Raw genomic sequence first — 15,547 nt, 5'->3', positions numbered from 1 at the left:
ACACTATAGCAGAAAGCTTTTAGTGAAAATTTGAAGTCTCTAGCTATTGTAGTTGTGGAGATCTAACGCGGACAGCCGGCCTGCCAGCAATAACGAATATAATAGCGTATTGCTTGTCAGCTACGTCCATCTCGTTCAATTTTAATTTAACAATTGTTTATAATATGTGAGGGCAAAAAAGCCCTAAATTTGTTAATATTGTAATTGTAATTGTTTCCATGTTCGAATAAGTAATTTTTCCCCATATTATCAACCAAATGTTACCAATTAATATGTAATTTTCAACTACTTTTATATGTTCCTTCAAACTGAAGCTTGATAATGACCTCAGGGTCGAAACTATAGTCGCTGTGCTGTCACATAATGTCTGAATTTAAAATCTGAAACTTAGTTTTAGTCAGAGTGCCCTTTTCGCATCTCGGCCATTTATAAACCGAATTGCCACTTTTTTAAATGAAAGTATTTAAATGAAATTTGACACATATGCACTTGGCATAAAAGCAAACATAGCGCCAATTTCAAAATTTGTTTTTGCGCATGCTATAGCCATACCCAGGAGTTCGTTTGCTATATTTGTTTACACGTTTATTTTAAATTTAACACATCGCCTATGGATTTTCGTAGGTCCATCTGCTTTCTTTTTATAACGTCTGACTATCTGCAACAAAATAAATTTGGTAAAATCTGCGAATATAATCCGTGGATAGTATGGATATCTTTCAAGTTTCAAGTGCGTGTCCAATCTCATACCATACAGGGTGATTCCTATAGTACCTGCCACCGTTTGGGAGCGTATAGGGGGTGCCTAGGGGAGTAAATTTTGAATATAGGACAACTTGGGTCGGAAATCTAAAATAAGGGCGCCAGAACCAAATTTATCTTCTGGAATTTCACGCCTGTATGTAGGCAACCCAACCGACCGACGTTTCGCGCCGAGCGATGCAGAGCGAGTTAGCGCGAGGAAGCGACATGGGAGGGAAGGAGGGAAAACGACAGTCAAAAGCAATAACGTTTACAAGTGTTCAACGTGGCCACCATTGTTCTCAATGCACTTCCTACATCTAGCCAACCGAGTAGCCAACTATTATTATACTATTGCCATAGTGTTTATTCACTTGATACGCGTCGTTGCAGACGGGATTTCGTGGGTTTAAACAAAATTCTGATCAAGTGTCAACCACACATCGCCGCCTGAGATCGCTCCGTGTGCACCGCCGGCCGGTTGGGTTGCCTACCTACAGGCGCGAAATTCCAGAAGGTAAATTTGGCTCTGGCACCCTTATTTTAGATTTCCGACCCCAAGTGTCCTATATCAAAATACTCCCCTACGCACCACCTACACGCTCCCAAACGGTGGCAGATACTATAGGAATCACCCTGTATATAATTGTTTTTCCTGAAAACTTAAAAATAAATTGCATTTAATGTGTGTGTTTTTGTCATTATTTTCGAGTCTTACTGCATTACATAGGCATAACAGGTAGCAATGCTACAATGCCTTAATTCGTGTATATCTACTACAGCCAGAGACTTGTTATAACTAGACCGCGCGTAACGTAGATTTTACTATAAACGCCTGTTGTCAAGATACGATAGGCAACCAACTGTTCATCGCGGGGCAGACGCACGTCCTGCAGCTTGCTTTAGCCATGTTTATTCTAAATTTTAGTAGCAAAAAAAGATAACATATAGCTGTTAACTATTTTAATCGAATTTGTTGGTATTTTATTTGAACTAAATTGGTATATAACTGCCTTACTCTAGTCCTAATTTGATTTATATGTGTATTTTGGTGGTGAACACGTATGGGAAAATATACTCTTAAAACTAAAGATGTAAGTAGTAAGATATGATTATTTAGCGGATTTTGATTCAATATAATGCCTATCCAAAAACCCAAATGGGCTGTAACTGTTATTTATTTTTCTAAGACTGCTGATAACCATTTTGTTTACAACGCGGTGTGGTATGGATTGAATGAATAACCTGAACACATTTTCAGCAATTTGGCAAATTTTTAATGCATCGTTTGATCCGTACAACAATCCTCCCTTTAAACTTTTATTCGTGGAAAATCAGCATATTATTTAAAAATTTATCGACAGAGTAAATGTTGATACGCACAAGTTAACCTAAGTTTATTGGTTTATTCTCAACAGAAATTTATCTGTTCACTAATTCGAGCTAATCACGAGAATGATTAATGAACGGAACATCTAAAATAACAGCTTATTTCATTATATTGCATAAATCATCTCAGCGATTTTGCCCCGCAGTGCATTGTGTGTGGCATACTGTGTCGACAACACCTTAGATACGTTAAGCGCAGTCTAGTTATAGTAAGTCTCTGACTACAGCATAAACATTTACTCTATGACTACTAACAGTCGATTACTACATTCATAGAGTGCCAACGCTAAACTTAGCAGCATCTTATCTTGACACTCCTTGATCTTTGCGTTTTTAGTTTTTACTACGTTCACCTTTCGACGAATTGGTTAATCTAGCTATTACACTCGTTTGATGTTGGACCAATATTGTCAATGAATAGTGCACTAAAATAAACACCAAAGTTCTGCGCGCAGATAAAAATAGCTTTCTTAATGCACGCGCTGCTAAATTCAAAATTGTTTGAAGTGCATTCCATACAAATGTCAAGGTACAGGCGCCAGGTTGTTTTAGAAATAGAACAGGGTTAAAAAAAGAAAACGCATAGACATCTCTTAGTCCTTCACTTCAAAAGAGGTACCTTCTCTAATTATTGTACACTAAGTAGGTATACGTGAAAAAATCTACTTTTTACGTTGTCGGTATGTTCCACGCGTGACAGAATGAGAAAAGGTGGAATTACATGTCCACGTACACCAACCAAAGCGATAGTTTATAACAATTTGGAATGTATCAAATGAGTTTCAGAAGTTTTCCCATTCCTAAAGATGCCCTCTAAGTGTAACATACGGTAAGTGACCTTCTATAAACAATACACACGAAAAGAAATTACATTATTATTCCCAATTGGAAAATTACATAATATATGCGAACTTTTTACGTGAAAATTACCTACTTCGAAATCCTTGAGGTGTAATAAGGTTAATATAAGAACGTAATTTATTACTCATTAATTTTACCAAGCCCCCAACGTATACGAAAATAATAGTTTAATATTGTAACCGGGCATAAACTTTTGATTAATATCAAATTTAATTTTTGACATAGCTACACATTTGCGCCAATAGCATAGGTATTGGCCTACACATCATTAACGTCAAATTTATACGTTAAACTTATTCATTTTACGAAATGTATTGTATTGACGTCCTTGTTTACCGGTTGTTTAGAAATAGTTGGCTTACACAATCGCAATTATAAAAATTGTCGAGTTTTAGTATCAAGCAATAGTTTTTCCTAAAGTCGATAGACAAAAGAAAGTAACGTAATAGTATCCACCATTTATTTGTCAAATGTGGCCAGCCACATAATTATACAGGGTGAAAATTTTGTCTGGAACGTTGAATATATCTTCAAAACAACATTCGTTTTAAGAAGCGTTTTATAGTATCCAAATTATAAAAAAATTGCTGCCAATCTACGTACTTTAAATTTGTTGTCAGTGGCGTACTTTTCCATGGGCAAGGGGAGCATGTTTTCTAGGTATAATTACATATTATTAAGAGTACACTTTTTTGGAGATAGAAGCACAATATATATTACTTATATAATCAAGTTTAAGAGAAAAACTCAAATTAAGGAAAATAGTTCTTAATTAATTTTATAATTTTACTAGTTTGCGTTGAAAAAAAAATATTAATCTTTTGTTAATATAAAATAAACGCAAGGTAGATATTAAAAATTTTGAACAAAGCTTCAAACCTAAAAATCATGGACAGTGGCGTGCGTCTTTTAAGTTGCTAGATTTGTTCGGAATTTTTAAAAAATTTTGATACAATAAATTACTTTGACAAAACTAGCAAAGAATTATCGTTTTTTTCAGCGCACACTAGTCAAACTATAAACTTAATTAACGCAATTATCTTCCTTAATTTCAGTTTTTCTCTTCAATATAATACAATAAATTTTTTTTATGCTGCTATATCCAAAAAGTGTACTCTGTCATAATATCTAATGAAAGCTAGTAGTTGCCAAGTACGCCACTGAACACAAATTTACAGTAGGCAGATTGCTAGCAAACTTTTCATAACTTTAGATATCTTAAAAAGCTACTTCTATTGAGTATTCCAGATAACATTTTCACCCTGCATAAGGATGTTCATACGTTCGTAACGTTTTTGCAAGTTTAAGTGACGATGTTTTTACCTAGTTTAATTGATGTTTAGTTGCTGTGGGTTGTTTGTGTAGCAGATTATAGTGGTTGTCACTTGTCAGTGTATTGTTTTGGTACCTCGTAAGTGACAGGTGAGGAAGTTATCACTAGAAGAGTTCATAGCCAAGTACAGATCCGTAAGAGAAAAAAAAATTCATTTGCCAAAGAGCATGGATCTTCTTAAGCTAAACTAATGTAAACGCATTCTAATAAGATTTCGATTTCCGAATAAATTACTTAATAAAAAAGAAAAAAAAGCAATAATAAATTCTGAAAGATCAATACTTTTGGTTTCAATAATTTTTATTGAATTTCCGAAACCAAAAAAAAAACATACTCATAGCCGTTATTTAAATTTTCCTACTGCGCCGATAGTGTGTATATAGCTTCGCAAACGAAATCTATGGTAACTTAAGGGATCTAGATTTAATCAGTCACCTTTTACCATTGAAACAACTCGAAAAGACGGGATTTTTATATTCCTTTGACGCTGTTAAAAAGCGGTTTTTCTTTCTTAGTTCAAGAGTTGTAGCACATTTTTTATTTTAAAAATCCTGTATACAGTTTAAATTTCAAGGGTGTTATTTCATCACCGAATCTCAATTTCAGTATTACCGTTTTAGGATTGGAGCAAATCGTTAAAACGAGTTATAATTAAAAATCTGCAAGCGATTTAAAGCTGTATAAATTCAAGAACCCAGATCTTCTTTAGTCCCCAAATTAGTTCATATACGAATCATAAATATTGCCATCCGGAAGCTTTAATATATTAAATGAGCAATAAATAACACAAAATAGAAAAATTTACAAGAGAAAGAATCGAAATAAGTTTTATAACTTCTGGTTAACTTATAAAATCAACAATATTCTTTCATCTCTTTATTGCAAGTTTTATTAAAATGCCAGAGCGAATTCGCCTCAAATCAAAGGCAGTTAACTGAACATAAAATAGTAGGTAGTAAAAGTGGATTCATATTTAACTACTTTGTGGTGATTTCGATTAACCAGGAAAGTGTAATAAATTACGATTTAATATCGGGGAAATTTAAATAGTTTGCTTACTTTTTTTTCGTAAATATCGATTTGGCGTCCCACTGGGACAGCGCGCGATTGACGGGGACCAAAAATGAAATCGGGGATGAACAAATTTTCCGCTGATTTTCCTTTTTCGTTCGAACTACTTTAGCAGTAACACGTAATTTATAATGTTGAAGAAGATTTATAAGTCGTTTGTTTCCCTTACAAGACGTAAACTCGCTCAATTAGAGCTAGATGAAAGGAGAATTTATAAGGTTCTAACAATATAATTAGGGATCTAGCATGAAAATCTAGATTTATTGGAAGATGTTTACAATGGGCAATCAAGTTCGAGAGCGCGAAAGTTGCTACTTAAAGAGAACTGATCGTTAGCAATAATGAAAGTCATGCCTATTATATTGTTTTGTGTTGAACGGACATCGGACGTAACCCGTAACCCTCGAACCAACCCCTTACATTTAGAAAAGTTTGTGGCGAATAAGTAAATTATGCAACGCACTTGCAGCATTGAGTGGGTGCCGCTTCCAAATTCTGAAACAAGAGCGTTTCATTACAGATTTGAGATCACACTACAAATGCATTGGAAAATTTCGATTTCTACATATAAATCAAGAATTGATTCTTAATTTTAATTAAATTAGGTACTTATGTAATTTGGTGTTGTATTACGCCCGCGAGGGGTCTGTTTAACGTATGGCAGTAGTGTCCTTTGTCTTGGTCCCCCAGTAAATGTCCTTTGGCGGTAAAATTTGCCGCTCCGATGAAGGGGTTAGAAGGGTAGTGTACGGATGCTGTTTATATGTATTTCCTTACTTCAGTTTTAGCATCGCCTCCACACCCTCAGGTACTCCAACATATAATAATAATAATATATGAGTATGAGCGAGGGGCAATTCACGATTCGACAACGTGTACACCAGATGTCGCTTTTGTACGTCGTCACGCTTTGGCCATTCGTATTTATCCAAGTTTGATTTAAAAAAATGGATTTCAAAGGTGTCGCCAACCATGCTTCTAAGGCATTTTTCAATATACTAGATGCCATCACAATACTCGTAGATCGCATAGTCGGTCAGTAGGTTACGTTGATGTACTGACAGGTGAACAGACAGGAGTGTTAGTTGATTTCACTCTTATCAACATATCTGCGCTACTGCCATTAAAAAAATTATCAAAGTCCTCGTGTGAGATCGAAGGGACTTCAGCGCATTTTTGTGTGGCAGATCAGTATACTATTAGCCACTTTCGACTCAACCATCAATAACAGATCTTGTCGAAGGCTACTTACATAACATAAATTTGCAAAATTGCGCTAAAAATAACCCCTCTTGGCCATTCAGAAGTACGACACTGACGACAAATTTAAAGTACGTAGATTGGTAGCATTTTTTTTTATAATTTTGGATACCGTAAAAAGCTTCTTTAAAGAAAGGTTCTTTTGAAGATGTGTTCACCCTGTATACACTTCTATAAGCAAACTGCGTTCATTACTCTTTATTTTTTTGCTTTTCCACTTGATTCTGTCAATAGTGTTGGATCCTCTTGCTCTTCCTCTTCTTTGTCCTGTTTGTGCGTGCGCTTGCTTTACGGATCTTTCGTTTTTCAGTCTTTGTACATAATGAAATCATCTATACTGCTTGTTTTTGATTCGCCTATATTCCCTCTGCTTTTAATGCTTTTCTACTATATGAAGCAACGCATTTAACCGACTCTCCATCTTTTGGGCCAGATTTTAATAGCAAAGAAAATATATTGGCTGTGTATGCCATTTTGGTGGTATTAGGGGTTAAAATGGATACTGGTTCACAGAACCAAGTTGGAGGCTCTATGGGCCCCATGGACATAGGTCTTTATTATAATAGACGTGGTTCGTCCTAGGTCTGCTTTTCACAGAACCAACATTTAAGACACCATTTGACCTTACTGCTAGCCGTAGTAATCAATTTAAATCCCACCTAAAATCAGTGTAACTTTCTTTGAAATACGTCAACAAATAAATTATAAAATTAAAATATGAGTCAATTATAAGAGAAGGAATTAATTAATCCTTTCAGCTAAGTCTATTCCCTGAGCAACGGCCCCATCGATTGTATTTATTGATATCGGACCACATACAGGTTCATGTAGGATTATAGCTACTTGCAAATATTATATCTATAATTCAATTAATTAATTTAATTGAAAAGAATTTACCTTGTAGTGAATTATTGCAATAGTGGTTGGCACTGAATATAATAACAAAATTTTCTAAACCCCCCATTTCTACTCGATTGGTGTCAACAATCTTGCACCTGTCCTAACCGAGATCGATGAATTTCATTCAACGACTAAATTTCATTCCTTTTTACAAACAAAGCTACTTCCTTACTCTACAATGAAAGGTTTTAGCTGCCTCCTCCTGCCGAGTTAAATATCCATTCTTTAAGAACAACATACAACAATTAGTTAGAAACGTCAATTTTTCGCCTTTATTGCTTTAGTCTCATGACCGAATTCTGTTCATGCGCCACATCACAAATTATTAGTTTTTATTATTCATTTTTATTTGGACAGAGGATGTTTTTTTTATTAGTCACTAATTGATTATCTACTGACACACCCTCATATTCAGAGGTAGTGACAAATTTAACAAAGGTCGCCACATGTTGGCTACCTGCACGTTATGATTTTCACCTATATAGTTATAATAGAAGTCAATATGTTTGGTGTGTTTGTGGTCGTTTTACAGTTTTAGTGTTTACATCACTTGCATAATCATCATCTACTGTTGAATATTTCATCACAAATCGCCTTGTACACTTAAGTCCTTATACGTCTAATAGCGTTCTTTTTTAAAGCAGGATAATTGTTTTGGTATCGATTAACAATTTTTTTTCACTACTAGCGTCTGATGACATGATTATTAACCTTTTTTCCACTTGTAAAGTAGGCTTTCTCGGCATTTGTTCAAAGTGGTTAATAATTTTTTATTATTAACTAGTAGTCAATAATGAGAACTGTCACGCTGTCACTTTTAGAAAACACAACCCGAAATTTCGCTCAATGAACGTTTAGACAAGTTCTCTAAAACGAATAATTGCCACCATTCGCAATTTCCAGAGAAATTACATACCTAAAATTATCACATTTTGAAAAAATTCGAACGAAATTGCTCTTTGAAAAATCTCAATGTCAGAACAAAATACGGCCTGTTTGACTTGTACTTCCACGTACTTGATTGACATGTTAAATTAAGAAACAAACAATTCTGTCCAACCGTTAACTCTCTTATCAATATAATATGTTAATTTAGAGGATTTCAAGTGCTAGTAGTGAAAAAAATAGTATATATACCACGGTAGAGAAGTCAATTATTGCCTTCGCACCTTACACCCCTCGGCGCAAGCGCCTCGAGATGTAATCTTGGTGCTCAGGCAATAATAGTGAACTTCTCTACCTTGATATATAATGTACTATTACGACATACATGATATCGAGATGATTGCAACCTGTCGTATTTTCGTATTATTTGGGATATCATTCAAGCTTCATGACAATCCTACATTTCGATCAGTCGGTATCTCATTCATGTTAAATCGACTCAATATATGTTCTATAAAATTATTCACATGAGCGAACCTTGCACCATCTCCGTTACCTACTCTTTGTTTCTAATCCTGTAAACTGTTCGGGCTACTAACTGATACTTCCTATGAAATATGTATTATGGTATGTAGTGCTACAATTATTAGTTTAGGAATCCTTTATCCACATACCTACGTAACAAGACACACAACCTGATTATGAAGATCTCCAACAAAAAGACATTTGTGCGATTGACATTTGTGTGATTTAGACATCGTCCGTATAAATTTAAACGCTCTGTTTTCTCCGCAGAGTGAATATAAGAATAATCATGGCATGGGTTTTAGGAGAATTTTTCGATTGAAATTTCCCTTATGTGATGGTTTTGTCTGTCCGTCTGTTCCTCGTTTAACTCGAGAACGAAAAGAGACAGAAATGAATTCATGGATCAGAGCTAGTGAATATGAGCCGTGTTTCAGAATGCGAGGTGAGTGGCAAAAAATTCCCCTACTGGAAGTCGTATGCGATTCTTCTAAACCGAGTTCTAAACTCTCATATTTTTGGTATAGAATGGTATTTTCGGTTTCAGTCTGTTAATTTATCAGTTCGTGTTTACACGATATTTACAATTCTGTTATCATGAATTTAAAGTTTTTATACGTCTATAACAATTTAACACAACATTTCACAATTGATTATAATTTTCTAAATATATGTACTTATTTGTTTAGATAACCTTAAAAATGTTTGTGCTCCCCCTAAAAAGTTTTCAAATGTTTTTCTTATGGAAATAGTAACGTAGACGTTTAAAATATCGAATACAATATTACCAAAATTTTTAGCACATGTTCAATAACTTAAAAAAATGTGCAGCAGCATCCGAGCAACTCAACCACCTGTACGGATTTAGTGTACCTATGGTACCTATTACTATGTGACCTTCGTCTGGAAATAAATCGAAGTACTCTCTTTACTATTTTTGTCCCGCATGGATTATGTGGAACCAAATACTAATAGGGAGACCCTACATTATTTGACCAAAAAGTTACAGGGACAAACCAATATTTTTGCAAAATAAATAAACTTCTGCTTTTATTGTTATTTATATTTGACCCTATGACACGGGTATCGCGACATTTGATATCTAAAATGTATACAAACAAGCTTATTAATACGCAGACAAAGTATGTACAAGTACATTCTTTCAGTAAACATCTAGAAACTAAAGAAGTAAGATGCAGGTTTACTTAGCTATACTTGTACTGTGTATCCTCCACGTCAAACAGTCGACAGGAGAGGTAAGTATGCCGTTTGTTGTTCTGTTCTATTGAATTCACTTTACATAGATCCCAACATACATAATAGAAAAATGGGACAGTATCATGGCACCGCACAAAAAGGAGTGCTCTGAGCATTCCGGTATTGCTCCCGAAGACATTAACAACATACTTCGAGGACCTTCGATTCCAGATACGAAACAATTCAGGAATTACATTACTTGCATTTATCGTGAATTGGGAATGATAAGCAATGATGGGCACTTTCAAGAGATGGTAATAATGAAAAAGGCCGATTATCTTACATATAATTTGGTGAAAAGATGCGTGGGAAAAGCAAATCCTGAGAAAGAACTTGAGTCAAAATCTTTTAAACTTTGCGAATGCGTTGTAAAGGGTTTGGAACATCCTAAGTTTTATAAAGATTGAGGTCCAAACGATCAGGCAAATCAGATGAAAACTTGTCAAAAAATCTATTATTATCTTCTATTTCTTCGGGATACTTTACATGATAAGCATATATTATATTGTAAACCTCTAGTACCTATGTATAGTGAAGGGGAAGAAGGACGCAATACCTGAATAATGTATACGCACACCATATGTTAACTTGACAACCAATTACTGTTGAATTAAATTCGAAAAGAAAACAAATAGTTTCTTGTTTTCATTTGATTCCCATATATTATTATTATTATTTTATTATTATTTAAACTCAAAAGCGATACCTATACTGTTTTGTCCATGTATCGCGAACCCACTGTACTGTCTATTTTTATACATACTCCCTTAAAATCTCTGTGTCTTTGAAAAGGTTCAAGATTTTCCTGAGAGGAGCAATTTGAAGTATTCCCAACTTGCCTTTAAAACTTAGTAAAAACAAAAGTTGTCGCAGATCTACCAGAAATACACGATTTAACCTGTAGAATCCAAAAGATGTATAGCCATCAAGATATGACTAGAAACAGAGATAGAGCCATCAATTCGAAGAGAATGTGATGCTGAAACTGTTACGTTGCTCTTAAAGGACAGATCTACTAGAAAGAGACGGTTTCTAATAAATTTTGACTTATCGAAAAAATGCATAACAATATTTATGCAGATGTGTTTCTTCTTCCTCTCCGCACCCCCAACACAGAGGGTCTACTTACGCCGATTATGACAAACAAGTCGGTTTAGATATCGCTGCTATCTAAAATACAAATATGAATAATTAAGGTCGATTCTCACTTAGCTGGGCGACGCGACGCGATGCAAAGTGTCGCCGTCGCTAAAAAGATTTCATGTTTTACAATGAATGGCGTGGCGTCGTAAAGGTAAACTGTAGTGTAGCTTGGAGAGCGCATTCATTTAAAAACATGAAATCTTTCTTAGCAACACGTAGTGCGGAATCGCGTCGCGTCGCCGAGTGAATACAACGCAACTCGCAAGTGAGACTCGGCCTTTTTTTTTGCCTATCGAGTAAGGTAAAAATCCAATATGGTGTCCATTTAAAATAAGAAAATTGATGACAATATCTCGAAAACCGCCATTTGAAAAAAAATGTTCTAAATCCATTGAATTTATCCCATCGAATCTTGCATCTTTTATTTGAAACTTTTTTCAATAGCACTTTTTGTTACTAAAATATTTGAACATTTTAAAAATGACGATTTTCACTTGTTTACGATTATCTACGCAACGAATTATTTTTAGCATTGGAAATGCGTATGTTTTGTATGGGTATGAATTTACCAGGTTTGCCGAGTAGAAAAAAATACAGTGGTGTCGCGTTTAGTGTTGATTGTACCGTACTCGACTGCAATCGGTAGATTCAGGAAAAGTCGCGGATACTGTCGATAAGGTACTTACTTAACAGTGCGCAGGAGTTTTGTTAATTCGAATTTAAAATTCTTTCACATCGCCCGTGATAGTATTACAAGCATGTTACGACTTACGCCGCGTATTATTCAGAAAGTTTACGTTTGCGACACGAGCGAGCTTGCGAGCGAGCGGAGCAAGATTATTCCGTGTGAATAAGGGTTATTTAGGGCTTTATAGGTTATACGGTTATCATTTCCAATGTCTCCGATGGTTGCAAGGATTGCGCAATCTGTGAATTTTTTTAATATCTTTGCCAATTGCCCTTTTCTGAGGTTCATTTGGGTGTCCTCCAACATCCTCGTCTCTTTTATTTCTCTTTCTAGTCTTTCGTCCGGTATTATTTCATAGATTTTATACGCCGGCCGTAATCATTATAGTAATTCCCCTATAATTTACCGCACAATCTTTGTTCCCCCTTTTGAAGATCGACACCTTGTTTCTATTCTTTGGATAAACCCCTGCTTTCCATACCTTGTTTACTAGATTTCTCATGCTTTCCTCGACCCTATGTGACCAAAATTCCAGCCTCATTACCTATCTGGTCTCTCGCTGCCACTTTTCCTTTCTTCAGTCTTTTCCCTGATTTGTCCCATCCTTTTTCTATACATTTTCTTTTGAACTTTTTTTTCTGTTCTTTCACCTCCTCCAATATTTTTCATTTATATTGTGTAATCAATCTGACCATCCTCCAATGTATGTGAATTTTCAGTTCCTATCTGGCCCTATCTCCCTCCATACTTCCCTCTTTGTTGCACTCTATCTCTTGATTTTCGATTTTGTATTCCTCTTCCCATTCCTTTTTTTACCCCTGTTAATATACCTCCTTTTGCTCTCGCCCTTAGCAAATTGGTTCTTCTATATGTGTTCATTCGGAATACTGTTCTCTATTTTCTCCCAATTTTTCGATCCACGATTCGACCATCTCCACGACATCATATCCTCTTACAAATTCCCAGAATTAAGCGTCTTTATCACCTACCTCCGCTACATTCCAGAAAATTTATTCGTTGTTATTTCGTTTTTCTCTTTTCTTCTGTTGTTTGTGTTCGTATGTCCCCCCCCCCCTTCTCCTCTTTCCCTCTTTTTAGCGCATTTCCACAAAAATTAAAAAAAATGCGCTATTGTGGCCACTTTGTCCGTCCGCTCGTTCGTTGAGACGCTACTAGTTCTTTATCTGAAGAGCTATTGCTCTACTTTTTTCGCTATTTGGTTCGTTATGGTATCGAGGGACGAGGCTTGCACCAAGGAAGGAATTTTTTCTGCGTTTATTGCTAAAAATGTTATTGTAAAAAAACCAACAAACCGTTTTTTACATGTTCCATAATTTTACATTTTTGCCGTTTATTAACGATCCTCTATCTGTCCGTGTGAACGATAACTTTGTTTAGAAATGTCGCTTTTAGATCTCCGTTAGTTATGAACTGAATTGCATGAAATTCAATATGGGCAGCATAGCTTTAGCCATATAATACGCAATGCCAAAAGTTGGGCCGAATCGATTCAAAATTCACAGTGCCCTTTTCGCATATCGAGCATTTATAAACCGCATTGCAAACTTTTTTATTTATAAAAGTTTTTGAATGAAATTTGATACATAGGCACTTGGAATAAAGGAAAATTAAACGCCAGTTTCAAAATTTGGTTTTGCGCATGCGCAGTACCAACTTTTTTATTCATGGAAGCATTTAAATGAAATTTTATACGTAGGCGTTTGGAACAAAGGAAAATCTAACGTTAATTTCAAAATTTAGGTTTGCGCATGCGCAGTTCCAACTTTCTTATTTAGAAAAGCATTGAAATGAAACTCTTCTTATAAACTGAAATTGAAGTAGCACGTCAAAAATGGATTGCACATTTGCAACGCTAATTTTACGATTTTAACAGAAGTTGCATCTTACAAATGAAATGGGAAATGAATGCAAGTGGAAATGAGCTTTATGTAAATCGTTTACTATTACTTTTTAACTTGTTATCTTTTCTTTCGTTGTTAGTTTCTGTCTCAAATCCTCGCGCTTTCCTCTCTCGTTCTTTTCCTCTCTGTTCTCACGAATCCTTTTTCGTTGGCACTCCATCAGTTGTATGCGTCATTTAGGCTCAATTTTCTTTTTGTACCATTCTTGCTTCATATTTCAATTTAATTCTTTCCCTATGGCATACGACAGTACATAGGACGCGTCATACATATGTCAACTCATCAAGCAGCAGTTCAAAAAATTGGGTAGTCGAACGGCTTGTACAGTACAATTGCACATTTTATGTGGTCTGGTAAATTTGACTTCTCGTTGGAAGTGAATTTTGAATCAGGGGCAAACTAGGCTTCAGGTTTCTCGAAATTTAGTTTTTGAAATTTTGTTTGCCACTGTAATAACTTACCAATCTTTCGCAGTATCGAAATGTCAATTTTACCTTTATATATTTAGGGTTTTAATACCTAACAAAAGCAGTAATTATAGTAGGGAACAGTAATACTCCGAGCGACGTAGTTGCGAAGGTATTGCGTTCCCCGAGGGGAATTTCGAAACGAGTAACGTTAACTGATTTAACATATCTACCATTAATGTAAAACATTTTATTTCATACTGCTCTTTTTTTTAATTAAATCTAGCTCTTTAATCAAAACGCGTAAGTTTTCTATACACGAAAATTGTTCAAATATAGTTGAAAAACCTAGGGGGAAACAAGTACTATTTTTGGTGTACACCAAAAATTCTAATTAATTCACGTTAATTCAAAGTAATTCACGTAAATTCAAGTAAATTCACGTTTAGTCAAGTTAATTCCCGTAAATGCAAATTAATTCACGTAAATTCCAATTAATTTACGTTAATTCAAATTGAATCACGTTAATTGACAGTCATTCTCGTTAATTCTATTTACTTCACATTAATTCTAATTAATTCACGTTAGTTCAAATTAACACAGATGAGTTGTACACCAAACATTCAAGGTTGTTTCCATCTAGAATTTTTCCAAGGCAAATTTTTACCAGGACTAGAGTTTTTGAGTAAAATATTTCAACGGTGAATTTTTTCTGGGGACAAATTTTTTACACAAGTATACCAAGGAAAATTTCCCAGGGCGAGGGGACAATGCTTGTGGGTCAAATATTTACAGGGCGATTTTTTACGTTTCTGGAGGCAAGTTTTCCACCCAAGTTTCCGGGGCGAGTTTTTTAAGCGAGCATTCCAGGGCGTAAACTTCCAACGCAAATTTTTCTTTGACGATTTTTTGGGGACCAAATAATCGAAAGATGGTTTTTTCAACATTTTCTGTAGATGAATTTCCTTTTCGGGACGAATGTTTCAAGGGCAATTTTGGGAGCCTACATTTTCCGTAGGTAAATTTTTCGGAAGAGAATTGTTCCATAGCAAATTTTCCTTGTAGTTTTTGGGAGTCAAATATTCCAAGGACGACTTTATTCGATAGGCGAATTTTTTAGGAAAATATTACGGGAGGAAAATTCGTAGAGGGGAATATTCCCTGT

General features: G+C 35.1%; 1 protein-coding gene across 1 annotated transcript; it reads left to right on the top strand.

The window, feature by feature from the left end:
• The first annotated feature begins 10,062 nt into the window (after positions 1 to 10,062).
• On the top strand, positions 10,063 to 10,740 carry LOC116158685. Its single transcript, XM_031471510.1, has 2 exons — positions 10,063 to 10,221; positions 10,270 to 10,740. Exons 1-2 carry the CDS (start codon positions 10,159 to 10,161, stop codon positions 10,627 to 10,629), a joined length of 423 nt encoding a protein of 140 aa, XP_031327370.1. The 5' UTR covers positions 10,063 to 10,158; the 3' UTR covers positions 10,630 to 10,740.
• The last annotated feature ends 4,807 nt before the right edge of the window (positions 10,741 to 15,547 follow it).

This window comes from Photinus pyralis, unplaced genomic scaffold (assembly GCF_008802855.1).
Source record: "Photinus pyralis isolate 1611_PpyrPB1 unplaced genomic scaffold, Ppyr1.3 Ppyr1.4_LG1, whole genome shotgun sequence".
Lineage (NCBI taxonomy): Eukaryota > Metazoa > Arthropoda > Insecta > Coleoptera > Lampyridae > Photinus > Photinus pyralis.
The sequence above is the reverse complement of the archived record's forward strand: the minus strand, read 5'-3'. Positions and strand labels throughout refer to the sequence as shown.